Source organism: Lampris incognitus, chromosome 7, assembly GCF_029633865.1.
Source record: "Lampris incognitus isolate fLamInc1 chromosome 7, fLamInc1.hap2, whole genome shotgun sequence".
NCBI classification, from domain to species: domain Eukaryota; kingdom Metazoa; phylum Chordata; class Actinopteri; order Lampriformes; family Lampridae; genus Lampris; species Lampris incognitus.
This window is the reverse complement of record NC_079217.1, coordinates 64,228,100-64,242,311: the sequence shown is the minus strand read 5'-3', so window position 1 is coordinate 64,242,311 and position 14,212 is coordinate 64,228,100. Positions and strand designations below refer to the sequence as shown.

Sequence of the window (14,212 nt, the reverse complement as noted above, 5' to 3'; positions counted from 1 at the left end):
AGACAGAGCAAGAGACAGAGCGAGAGAGACAGAGAGAGAGAGAGAGACAGCGCGAGAGAGACAGAGGGAGAGGGAGAGAGACAGAGGGAGAGAGACAGAGACAGAGACAGAGGGAGAGAGACAGAGACAGAGAGGGAGAGACAGAGAGCAAGAGACAGAGGGAAAGAGACATAGACAGAGAGGGAGAAAAGAGAGTGAGAGAGACAGAGCAAGAGACAGAGCGAGAGAGACAGAGGGAGAGAGACAGAGACAGAGCGAGAGAGACAGAGGGAGAGGGAGAGAGACAGAGACAGAGGGAGAGAGACAGAGGGAGAGAGACAGAGACAGAGAGGGAGAGAAAGAGAGCAAGAGACAGGGAGAGACAGAGGGAGAGAGACAGAGACAGAGGGAGAGAGACAGAGGGCGAGAGACAGAGAGACAGAGGGAGAGAGACAGAGAGACAGAGGGAGAGAGACAGAGACAGAGACAGAGGGAGAGAGACAGAGGACGAGAGACAGAGAGACAGAGGGAGAGAGACAGAGACAGAGGGAGAGGGAGAGAGACAGAGACAGAGGGAGAGAAAGAGAGCAAGAGAGACAGAGGGAGAGAGACAGATAAAGAGAGACACAGGGACAGACAGAGACTTTTGACTTTTTAAAACAACTTTAATACAATGAAACAAATTCACAGCAGCTTTGAAACAAAGACTCATAGAAACATAAACAACACCTGAACACCCCACTACACCTTAATTCACCCTCCACCACTGACTCCACCACTGACAGAGGGAGAGAGACACAGGGAGAGACAGAGAGAGAGAGACAGAAAGAAAGAGAGATGAAAGAGAGAGAATGGCCTTTTGAGAGAAAACTGCGTAATGCAGGCTTACAATGGAGGGAGAGCAGAGGATGGGTGGGTGGATGGATGGATGGATGAATGGGTGGGTGGGTGGATGAATGGATGGATGAATGGATGGGTGGATGGATGGATGACTGAATGGATGGATGAATGGATGGGTGGATGGATGGATGACTGGGTGGATGAATGGATGGATGGGTGGGTGGATGAATGGATGGGTGGGTGGATGACTGGATGGGTGGAGGTACTGTTAGAAAGAACGGTGGCTAGATGTGAAGACAGCATGATGGTTTTATCGTTCAGCAGCTTTTCTTTCACCTGTGGTGTTTTATTGGTTTCAGTTTTTCTCTGTTGGTGTAGAGAAAAACACCGAGCTGCAGTAGAAACCACGGACGAGCCATCCTGAGTCCAAGAGTAGAAACCACGGACGAGCCATCCTGTGAGTCCAAAAGTAGAAACCACGGACGAGCCATCCTGAGTCCAAGAGTAGAACCACTGATGAGCCATCCCGTGGGCCCAAGAGTAGAACCACTGATGAGCCATCCTGTGAGTCCAAAAGTAGAAACCACTGACGAGCCTTCCCGCGAGTCCAAGGGTAGAAACCACTGAGGAGCCATCCTGTGAGTCCAAGAATAGAAACCACTGATGAGCCATCCCGTGGGTCCAAGAGTAGAACCACTGATGAGCCATCCCGTGAGTCCAAGGGTAGAAACCACTGATGAGCCATCCCTTGGGCCCAAGAGTAGAACCACTGATGAGCCATCCTGTGAGTCCAAAAGTAGAAACCACTGACGAGCCATCCCGTGAGTCCAAGAGTAGAAACCACTGACGGGCCATCCCGTGAGTCCAAGAGTAGAAACCACTGACAAACCGTCCTGTGAGTCCAAGAGTAGAAACCACTGATGAGCCATCCCGCGGGTCCAAGAGTAGAAACCACTGATGAGCCATCCCGCGGGTCAAAGAGTTGAAACCACTGATGAGCCATCCCGTGAGTCCAAGAGTAGAAACCACTGACGAACCATCCCATGAGTCCAAGAGTAGAAACCACTGATGAGCCATCCCGTGGGCCCAAGAGTAGAACCACTGATGAGCCATCCTGTGAGTCCAAAAGTAGAAACCACTGACGAGCCATCCCGTGAGTCCAAGAGTAGAACCACTGACGAGCCATCCCGTGAATCCAAGAATAGAAACCACTGACGAGCAATCCCGTGAGTCCAAGAGTAGAAACCACTGATGAGCCATCCCGTGGGCCCAAGAGTAGAAACCACTCATGAGTGATCCCGTGAGTCCAAAAGTAGAAACCACTGACGAGCCATCCCGTGAGTCCAAGAGTAGAACCACTGACGAGCCATCCCGTGAGTCCAAGAGTAGAACCACTGACGAGCCATCCCGTGAGTCCAAGAGTAGAACCACTGACGAGCCATCCCGTGAGTCCAAGAGTAGAAACCACTGACGAGCCATCCCGTGAGTCCAAAAGTAGAAACCACTGACGAGCCATCCCGTGAGTCCAAGAGTAGAACCCACTGACGAGCCATCCCGTGAGTCCAAGAGTAGAACAACCTCAGCTTGGTGATAGAAACATTACAGGCAGAATATTACACAACACTTCATGAGTCTGTTTACTGTGGTGCTTCTACAACACTGGAGATACAAAACTACACAGTACAGGACACAGTACAGGACACAGTACAGGACAGAGTACAGGATACAGTACAGGACACAGTACAGGACACAGTACGGGACCGAGTCGTAAATCTGTCCGTCTCTCAGCAGGGTCCAGACAGGACCGCTTAAGAGGGGCCCTCTGTTCTCCACGAGCTACCCCGAGGACCAGAGACTGCCCCGCATACCATCAGTAGCTTGAGGAGCCACCCCACTGGTGCCTCCTCATACATACATCTGCTTAGCATAAACATCACAGGGGACTGCCACACAGAGACAGACGCACACACACACACACACACACACACACACACACACACACACACACACACACACACACACACACACACACACACACACACACACACACACACACACACACACACACACACACACACACACACGTTTCCTGAAAGCTATCTATCCCCACAAGCGATTCTCCACAATTACAGCACACACACACACACACAAATACACAACATGACCCAAGTCGGATCCAACTTTGGTTTTATTTTTGAAAAAATATATTTTTTCTCCGACTTGGACTGAGACATTAGCACGTTAACATAGAGGTATATACAATTCTCTCTTTCATAAATACACAACTATTTACACGGGGACATTAAATAGAAACATGATCTCCTCCAGGTATGTACACATTGCATTGTTTTCTTAAATTAACCAAGGACCAAGAAAATACAAAAATAAAACTAGCTACACAAATATTTTTTGGTATCAACTGGAGTTGGAAAAGTTAAAAACCTCTCTTTCCCTGTATGAAAAAAAGTTAGTTTATATAACAAAAAAACAAAAACAACACAAAACTGTGAATGAATCGAGTTTGGGTTCACAAAGTATAACATTAGTTACAACTGGACTTAATGTTTCAAACTGATTCTTGTGTAATGTTGAACATTGTGTAACGTTGAACATCGATCTGTTTGTGTGTTGGATTTTTGTGTGTTGGACGTGAAGCCAGTTGTTAACAAAGGCAGTTGGGGGGGACCACTTTAGGATCCTTCCTTTATCTGGCTAAATTAAGACTTTGGGGTGTGATTATACATGCACACGCACACCCAGAGGGTGTGTGTGTGTGTGTGTGTGTGTGTGTGTGTGTGTGTGTGTGTGTGTGTGTGTGTGTGTGTGTGTGTGTGTGTGTGTGTGTGGATATCAAATACTGACAAAGTCATCTGTAGAAAAATAGCTCCTTAAATTAGCCACATGAAAGTAGACAGTCATCAGCATACAGGCACACCCGGAAGATAAAACACACAGGGTTGATGCTAGATCCAGCGGGGTGTGGGCACGGAAGTAGACGTGATTGGTTGTTGGTTAGGGTTTAAACTCTTGCTCAATTTCCATTGTTAGCAAGCGTTAACTTTAGCTATCGTTACAGTACAATCTGGCAATGTTAAGGTCAGTTGTAAGCTAGCTAGCTAAATGTTTCAGGGCGCATCGTTTGTTTCAAGTCAGAGCGCTTCGAGGCTCCGCGCTGTCTATTGGCTGATGCAACAGCCAATCACGGCTACGTCCGAGCCTACACCCCGTTGGATCTAGCATCAACTATAAAACATACAGGCACACCTGGAAGATAAAACACACAGGGTTGATGCTAGATCATCCAGCGGGGTGTGGGCACGGAAGTAGACGTGATTGGTTGTTGGTTAGGGTTTAAACTCTTGCTCAATTTCCATTGTTAGCAAGCGTTAACTTTAGCTATCGTTACAGTACAATCTGGCAATGTTAAGGTCAGTTGTAAGCTAGCTAGCTAAATGTTTCAGGGCGCATCGTTCGTTTCAAGTCAGAGCGCTTCGAGGCTCCGCGCTGTCTATTGGCTGATGCAACAGCCAATCACGGCTACGTCCGAGCCTACACCCCGTTGGATCTAGCACCAACCATAAGACATACAGGCACACCCGGAGGATAAGACATACAGGCACACCCGGAAGATAAGACAGGAAGAGGTTTCTCCTGTCATGTTTCTCTTCTCATAACGACACAGTAGCATCTGTGGTCCTCTACAGGCCCTACAACAAGGACAACAGTGTGACTATTTTACATGATTCGTTTCTTTAACTTGAAAAAAAATAAACCAAAATAGGCGCTGTGAGTAATCCCCTGATGTTAAAATACTGTGGGCCCAAAGGAAAGACGCCCGTGCTTAACGTGGAACCCCAAAGCCCCTTTCTGCTAACGTCCTAACCAGACCTTTACAAAAACGCAACAAAGAATACACCCTCTGTGATAGTGAGTACAAATCTCAGGGGCCACCTGACTATCCTGTCAGACTCAGACCGACCACAGCTGGATCAAGAGTAAGTGTGTTACACTCTGGATGGGGGGGGTGCTAATGATGTCAAAAGGAGAGTTTGAGGGTACAGTCAAGATCCCCCCTTTTTTTTTTTACAATGAATTAAGAATTAAGATAACCGCCCCCCCCCCCAGCTTATTAAAGATGAACTGTATAGCTTTCCATGACAACATACACAGGTTTGTTTCCGGCCATAACTTCTCTCATGCGAGTGCAGAATGTGTTGTAAGGCTCGCTAGTTTGGCAAATTTTTTCATTTAAAAGGCCGCAAGGTTCACGTCCAAATTTCAGCGCCGCAACTTGTAGAGGAAGTTAGTAGGGTTTTTGTGTCGGCATGGGGGACTTAGTTTGCTCATTAGCGCTACTAGTGGCTGAAAGCTCTGCAGTTCATCTTTAATGGTAGAAAACATTCTGATTGGTACAGGGTAAATATTAGAGAAAAACACAATAACGCTTCACCTCTGAACCCTCCCCGCCGCTACCAGCAGAGGTCGTGGAGCCCTGCTGGTTTAAACAGAGGCACCTCAGAGTTTGTAGGACTGGATGAAGACTGTAAGGCTTATTGGCACTGTAAACCTCCAGAACAGGCCACAGTGTGACTCAACTCCAAAGTCACCTAAAAAATACGGAATGAGCCTTTACAATGAAAGGCTGAAAGCACAAAACGACTCAACAACTCCTTATTCTTTTTCTAGAATATCCTCCGAGGAATGTCCGGTTTTAAAACTGTAGAAGAAGAAGAAGGGGAAAAAAACCCTGGAAAATCTCATTTTATTTAAAGTTGTGTGATTCTTGTCTATGATCCTCACAGAAACACTGAACCTAAAGAAAAAAATAAATCCAAGAGGCATCATGAGACTTGTTTTTCCATCTCATTTTGGTCCGTCTCATTTGGGTCCATCTCATCTTCTCGGGAGAGCGCGTCCAACAGAAGACTGACTTGACAGCATCTTACAGGATTGTAAAGGGCACGGCTGCTATGGCGATCAGGGAGCGTTACTAAGGCACCAGTCCTTCTGATTGGTTAGGACGTCCTCCTCCTATTTCCTCTATCGTGTTTGTTGCCATAAAAAAGTCAAGACAAAATTACAAAATTATATTCAGATTAAAAAAGATAAATAGTGCAAATAATGGTGAACATTCAGTCTCTCCTCCACTCTCCCCTTCGACTCTCCGTCTTTTCATCGTCGTGGTCATCAGAAAGTTGTCAACGTTAAAAGTCAGAAGCAAGTCCTCTCCCGTTTCTTCCAGCGAGCAGCAGTAATAAATATTAAATAACACGTGTGGGCAGAACAGGCCGTCTTGGAAGAACTCTTTCTTGACAGATTGTAAACGGATCAGGCCTCTGGAGAGGAGGCCTTTCACAGACCGAGGTATCGCCTCCACTTCCAATGGAGGCGTCAACATGGCAGGTTACACCTATGACAGACAGAAAACCGCGGTTAGTATCTGTATCAACAAATCTGACAGCCTCGTCTCAGTAAAACTCACAAACTGGATTTACAAGGTGCAGAAAAAAGCTGCGGCTCAAAGAGAAACTAGTTTCTTAGTGAACTTAAAAAGAAAGCCTCCACATTTAAGGCCTCTGCACACCATGTCTGAAGTTTTGGCATGAGTCTAATGCCTTTTATTTTATTGTTTGTTGTTTACATTTGCAGAATAAACAACAGCGAGTTGTCGAGCAGTGGGTACGACTTGTGGTTCTCTCGTCTGAGGAAAATGGAAATAAAATGGGGCCTCTCATGTATATATGCTACACCCAGTTCTGGGAAGGTGTCTAGAGCATCAAGAGTTTCCTGAGCTGATGTAGGAGCTGCAGAACCATCCTGATCACATCGCAGTTCACTTCAGGATGTATGTTGTCCAGGCTGAGTTACTATCAATACTCCAACCACACATACAAAAGAAGAGGACTAGTCCTGAACAGTGTGGGGTAGGATGATTTTTCTATGGTAGGGACACACTCTTCTTGGTATGGAAGTGTGTGAGATTCCTTTGATGGATGTGAAAATAACCGGAACATTTAAACCGTTCCGAAAATATTTTTGATTTTTGATAGTTTGGAGTTTGTGAGTAAACAATGTTCAGAATGTGAGGTCTTTTTATTTTGTTGACCCCCCCCTTCTCTCCCCAATTGGACCAATTACCCTCTTTTTCCGAGTCGTCCCGGTCTCTGCTCCCCCCCCCCCTCTGCCGATCCGGGGAGGGCTGCAGACTACCACATGCCTCCTCCAATATACGTGGAGTTGCCAGCCACTTCTTTTCACCTGACAGTGAGGAGTTTCGCCAGGGGGACGTAACGCGTGGGAGGATCACGCTACCCCCCCCCCCGAACACGCGCCCTGACAGACCAGAGGAGGCGCTAGTGCAGCGACCAGGACACATACCCACATCCGGCTTCCTACTCACAGACACGGCCAAATGTGTCTGTAGGGACGCCCGACCAAGCTGGAGGTAACATGGGGATTCGAACCGACGATTCCCGTGCTGGTAGGCAATGGAATACACGGCTACGCTACCTGGACACCTCGATATGATGACATTTGATCGTGAACAATGAAAATGTCTCCACGATCCACCTCTACAGAGATTGTTAGCATCGTGCTACAGTGCACATTCTGCCAGTTGCAGTTCAATTGCTCACACATGCATCCAAAGTTGTTTTCTCCGCCACATCTTAAATCACACCACAGGAAGTCCCTGGGTTACGAACGCCCATACTTACGAACCAGCTTCCGTAAAGCCCATTATTTAAAAAAATCAAGTTACACCCAACGGTTCACACTAACGAACGGACGGACTACTCCGCGTGGCACTCAAAACACTGCGGCTCGTCGGCCCGAGGGAGAAGAACGCCACGCCGTCGTTGCCATTTTAAGTCGGATCGCATAACCACTGTTGCGTGCATTGGGTTTTTTACTTAACATTTTCGTGTTTATCCTCGTAATCATGGCTTCAAAGCGTAAATCTGATGCAAGTGACGGTGACGCATCGAAGAAAGGTGAAACGATCACGACTGAAACGAAAGTGGAACTAGTAAAGCGTTCAGAGCGAGGTGAAACGCCTACAAACGCTGGAAGCGTGTTAGGCTACAGTCGCTCAACGACCGGGACAACTATCCAGGACAAAGGAAGAGTAATGGAGGATGGAAAAGGCTCTGCCCCAGTGACAGCGACAATTATCACGAAGCAATGCAGTGGTTTAATTATAAAAATGGAAAGGCTATTGGTAATTACGTAAATAATTTTATATCCTTCTCTCACTAAGATGTGACTAATTTTTTAATCTTGTTTTTTTTACATGGTGATACTGGTCGCGGGGCTCGGGTCCTGGCCTGTTCCGGTGGCATCTGGACACTGCTTGGCATCCTCCTCCTCATCCATCCTTCAATTATCCAATCTGCTCATCCTACTCAGGGTCACGGGGATGCTGGAGCCTATTCCAGCAGTCACTGGGCGGCAGGCAGGGAGTCACCCTGGACAGGCCGCCAGACCACCGCAGGGCCGACACACACATTCACACCTAGGGACAATGTAGTATGGCCGATTCACCTGACCTACATGTCTTTGGACTGTGGGAGGAAACCGGAGCACCTGGAGGAAACCCACGCAGACACGGGGAGAACATGCAAACTCCACACAGAGGAGGACCCGGGACGACCCCCAAGGTTGGACTACCCCGGGGCTCGAACCCAGGACCTTCTTGCTGTGAGGCTACAGCGCTAACCACTGTGCCGCCCTTCCCATCATATCCTTCATATAGATTATAATTCCATTATAATTGTGTTATCCTCTTGTGCGTCTTGGGAGAGAAAGCCCTCCTCTGTTGCTCTCCCTGAGGTTTCTTCCTATTTTTTCTCTCTGTTTAACAGTTTTTTTTAGGGAGTTGTTCCTTATCCGATGAGGGTGACACGACCACTGGCCAGAGGATCAGCAGCCAACAGGTGACGTTTCCCTATCGGCCTGCAACCAGCCAGTATGAGTGGCACCTGTCACGGTCTGTGATCTGGTCTCTCCCATCTCCTGATTGGTGCTTCGGTTCACCTGCGCCCAGTCTCCTTGATTGGCCTGTGATGGTGTGCACCTGTGCTGGGGACTATTTGACTGGGTGTTTTGCAGACATTCCTGGTCAAGTATTTATGTTCACTCAAGATTGCGCTATTAACTGCCCTTTTAGGCAGTGGTCTTTTGTTATTTTGTGTTGTTCTGAAGTCCAGTAAAAAGACTTGGTACTTTACCCACTGCCTCTGCCTCCTCTCTGCAATTGGGTCCAAACACATTGCATTACAGAGGGTCTAAGGACAGGACGTTGTGTTGTGTTGCTGTTGTGTTGCCCCTGAGGCAAATTTGTGATATTGGGCTATACAAATAAAATTGACTTGACCTTAATTTGGTTAGAGGATCAACATCAGCGTAATATTTCTATTAGCCTTGGCTTAGTGCAAGAAAAAGCTTGGAAGGAAAGTAAGTGTTCACCTTTAATTATGTTTCCTTTTCTATCTAAACCGTTTAAGAAATGGTTCTTTCATTTTTTTATACCAATACACACGTTCTCTCTCAATTATAAATGCAGTACTTGCACTTATTACTGCATTATTATATTTATGATGTTTTAGGTAAAATATATACTATATACTGAGACAAACATTTGACTAACTGATGCTAAATGTGCACTGTACGTAAATGTTCCGACTTGCATACAAATCCGACTTACGAACAAACTCAAAAATGGAACTGGTTCGTAATCCAGGGACTTCCTGCATTTGGTAGTCTGTTTTGCACCTTCGCTAGAGACACAGCAATAAACCAATAATAGCAAACCGTAGTTAATGTCTCGGATTTCTTCCCCTTCCACTTCCTTTTTCCTAACGTAGCGGCTGTTTCTGCACAACTACATTTAAATGGTAGCTATACCAACATGTACCCCGGTGCTGCCAGATGACAGAAGCTAAACAGGTGTGGGCTTGGCTAGTACTTGGATGAGAGACCACCCGCGAAAACTGAGTCGCTGCTGAAAGTGGTGTTGGTGGGCCAGTAGGGGGCAGTCTTCCCTCTGGTCATAAAAAAAAAAATCCCAATGCCCCAGTGCAGTGACGGGGACAATGTGTTGCAGGAGATATCGTCCTTCGGATGAGACGTTAAATGACCACGGTCATTCAAGATCTTATGGCACTTATCGCAAAGAGGGTTCCTCCATCTCCACCTCAGGTGCGGTGAGCGTTCTGGTGCAAAATGGCTGCTGTACATCACCCAGGTGGCGCAACACAGTGGTGGTGGTTGAGGTGAGTTTCCCCCCTTCACTGTGAAGCGCTCTGGATGTCTAGATACAGCGCTATATATATATAAAAGTATTCCATTTCACTGCTGCCATGATCACTGGCAAGGCTGGGTGTGACATCCCTTATAAATGCGCCTCAGTTACCACCAAATCTCTGAAGACGCTAATGATTTTCACGCTAAGTGCGCGTGGCTATTAGCGCTGTTGTTTGTGAACTGGACTTTTTGCAATGAGTCGTCTCGGCAGTGTCCACGAGCAGCACTATATTACGTTCGTTAGCGCACGAACTGCTGCGCTGATTCAGGCCAACAGAGAAACGCCCACTTCTGTCTTTACCGGCTTAACTTCAGTGGCGTTGATCCAAAGGCCCAATCGTGTCAAACTGATCAGTCAGTCAGTCGACCACTAAGTCAGGGACATTCTCGTTAGTAGGGCTGGCCCCGCTGGCCCGTCCAGCCAACAACTCTACAAACAGCATTTGAGAAAGGCACTCCATATGACAGAACAAGTGCTGGAAGAAGATGCAGTGACATTTTACCCAGCCAAAAATGGTCCATTTTATACTTTTTTTTCTTGTGGGGCTTCATTTTTTCTCAAAAAGAGAAATTGGTTAGGTTGTACTGTACAGTGACTTACAAAATAGTCTTAAAAACCAAAAATGAAAAAGAACAGTGGTAAGATCGTGAATCATGATGCCGCCTGTAAAAAAATCTTTCAATAAGGGCTTTGAAACTATGACAGCCTGATCGCTGTCATTTCATGTCAGACTTAGTCGCTTTTGTGTCAGGGTCCGCCTAGGAGGCTGCGAATCTACAGACTGAAAGGCTAAAAGTTTTCATTTGGTAGCTTTTTTAGCTTGAGCTTTTTCTTTCTCGGTCAGTTGCTCCCGTTAGGGGGCGCCACAGCGGATCATCCGTTTCCATCCCTTCCTGTTCTCTGCATCTTTCTCTGTCACGCCAAGCACCTGCATGTCTTCCCTCACCACATCCATAAACCTCCTCTTTGGCCTTCCTCTGCTCCTCTTCCCTGGCAGCTCCATATTCAGCATCCTTCTCCCAGTATACCCAGCATCTCTCCTCCACACATGTCCAAACCATCTCAAGCTCCTCTCTCTTGTTGTGTCTCCAAACTGTCCAACCTGAGCTGTCCCTCTAATATACTCGTTCCTAATCCTGTCCTCCTTCATCACTCCCAATGAAACTCTTATCTTCAACTCTGCCACCTCCAGCTCCACCTCCTGTCTTTTCATCAGTGCCACTGTCTCCAAACCATACAACATAGCTGGTCTCACAACCATCTTGTAAACCTTCCCTTTAACTCTTGCTGGTACCCTTCTGTCACAAATCACTCCTGATACTCTTCTCCACCCACTCCACCCTGCCTGCACTCTCTTCTCCATCTCGCTTCCACACTCCCCATTACTTTGAACAGTTGACCGCAATAATTTAAACTCATTCTCCATCACCTCCACTCCTTGCATCCTCACCATTCCACTATCCTCCCTCTCATTCATGCATAAGTATTCCATCTTGTTCCTACTGACTTTCATTCCTCTTCTCCAGCACATACCTCCACCGATCACGGTTTCTCCTCAACTTGCACCCTACTCTCAATACAGATCACAATGTCTTCCGTGAACATCATAGTCCAAAGAGACTCCTGCCTGATCTCGTCCTTCCACCTGTCCATCATCATTGCAAACAACAAAGGGCTCAGAGCTGATCCTTGATATAATCCCACCTCCACTTTGAACCCGTCCGTCATCCTAACCGCACACCTTATTACTGTCACACTGCCCTCCTACATATCCTGCACCACTCCTACATTCCTCTCTGCCACTCCCGACTTCATTATGCAATACCACACATCCTCTGTCGGCACCCTGTCAAATGCTTCCTCTAAATCTACAAAGACACAATATAACTCCTTCTGGCCTTCTCTACACTTCTCCATCAACACTCTCAAAGCACACATCACATCTGATCATCACCTCTCCTCTTAACCTAGCTTCTATTACTCTTTCCCAAATCTTCATGCTGTGGCTGATCAGCTTTATACCTCTGTAGTTGCTACAGTTCTGCACATCACCCTTGTTCTTGAAAACCGGTACCAGTATGCTTCTTCTCCACTCCTCAGGTATCCTCTCACTTTCCAAGATTGTGTTAAACAATCTGGTTAAAAACTCCACTGCCATCTCTCCTAAACATCTCCATGCCTCCACAGGTATGTCATCAGGACCAACTGCCTTTCCACTCTTCATCCTCTTCATAGCTGCCCTCACTTCCTCCTTGCTAATCCACCGCACTTCCTAATTCACTATCCCTACATCATCCAACCTTCTCTCTCTCATTTTCTTCATTCATCAGCCCCTCAAAGTACTCCTTCCACCTTTTCAGCACACTCCCCTCGCTTGTCAGCACATTTCCATCTCTATCCTTCATCACCCTAACCTGCTGCACATCCTTCCCAGCTTGGTCCCTCTGTCTCGCCAATCAGTTCAAGTCCTTTTCTCCTTCCTTAGTGTCCAACATCTCATACTATGCACCATACGTCCTTTCCTTTTCCTTCGCTCCGTCTCTCTTCTCCTTATGCCACATCTCCTTGTACTCCTGTCTACTTTCTTCATCTCTCTGACTATCCCACTTCTTTTTTGCCAACCTCTTCCTCCATATACTTTACTGCACTTTCTCGTTCCCCCACCAAGTCTCCTTGTCTTCCTTCCTCTGTCCTGATGACACACAGAGTACCTTCTCCCTAGCTGTCTCCCTCATCATTCCTGCAGTAGTTGTCCAGCCATCCGGCAACTTTTCACAACCACCAAGTGCCTGTCTTAACTCCTGCCTGAACTCCACACAATAGTCTACCTTCTTGAACTTCCACCATTTGATCCTTGGCTGTGCCTTCACCCTCTTCCTCTTCTTGGTCTCCAAAGTCCTCCTACAGACCACCATCCGATGCTGCCTAGCTACGTTCTCCCCTGTCACCACCTTGCTGTCTCCAATCTCTTTCACATTGCACCTCCTGCTTAAGCTATAGTCAACCTGTGTGCATCTTCCCCCACTCTTATACATCACCCTGTGCTCTTTCCTCTTCCTGGAATATGTATTCACCACAGCCATTTCCATCCTTTTTGCAAAATCTGCCACCATCTGTCCTTGCACATTCCTCGCTTTGATTCCATACCTGCTCATCAACTCTGTTCCCTTCATCAACATGCCCACTGAGTCCGGTCAAATCACCACTCTCTCCCCCTTGGGTACACTCTCCACCACCTCATCCAAAGAATTCTTCTTTCTCTTCCATCTCACACCCCATTTGAGGGGCATATGCGCTGATAACATTCATTACCATATCTTCAATTTCCAGCTTCATGCTCATCACTCTGTCGGACACTCTCTTCTGTTCCAGCCCACTCTTGACATGCTCTTCCTTCAGAATTACCCCTACCCCATTTCTCCTCCCATTTACACCATGGTAGACGAGTTTGAACCCACCTCCGATGCTCCTGGCCTTTCTCCCTTTCCACCTGGTCTCTTGCGCACACACACAGTAGATCTACCTTCCTTCTCTCCATCATATCAGCCAGCTCTCTCCCTTTACCAGTCATAGTGCATTCAAACTTCTGACTCTCACTTCCACACTTCTACTCTCCCTCCTCTCCCGCTGCCTCTTGACATGCCTTCCCCCTCTCCTTCTCCTTCGCCCAACAGTCGCATAGTTTCCTCCGGCAGCCTGCTGGCCAACAGTACCGCTGGCGGCGATTGGTAACCCAGCCTTCGACCAATCCACTATCAAAATCTGATTTATGATCCGCATATTTGACTTGACAAAGGCTTTACACCGGATGGCCTTCCTGATGCAACCCTCCCCATTTACCTGTGCTTGTGACCGGCACTAAGAATGAAGTGATTTTATTTTTTTTCGCTTGAGCATTGCATATTAACAACTTCCCTACCCCCATATTTCTCATACAATTAACTTAGGTGCTGTGCAAAAGTCTTATAATGGCAGGAAAAACACTGATTTTTCTTTCTGTGTGTGTGTTTGTATTTCCCTTCTACCAGTAGGTGGAAAAAGACGTGGTTTGTCACCAAGTTCAAACGCCAGGGAAGGGGCGATGCATAC

At 47.0% G+C, this 14,212-nt stretch overlaps 1 protein-coding gene across 2 annotated transcripts in view; it reads right to left on the bottom strand.

Moving 5' to 3' along the window:
* Positions 1–3,646: 3,646 nt before the first annotated feature.
* Positions 3,647–14,212, bottom strand: part of dlc (deltaC) — a 153,721-nt gene continuing 143,155 nt past the window's right edge. For both annotated transcript variants that reach the window (XM_056283155.1, XM_056283156.1), the window contains exon 10: positions 3,647–6,229. In XM_056283155.1, coding sequence (XP_056139130.1) covers positions 6,224–6,229 — 6 coding nt within the window. In that variant the 3' untranslated portion in view covers positions 3,647–6,223. The remainder of the gene's footprint in view (positions 6,230–14,212) is intronic.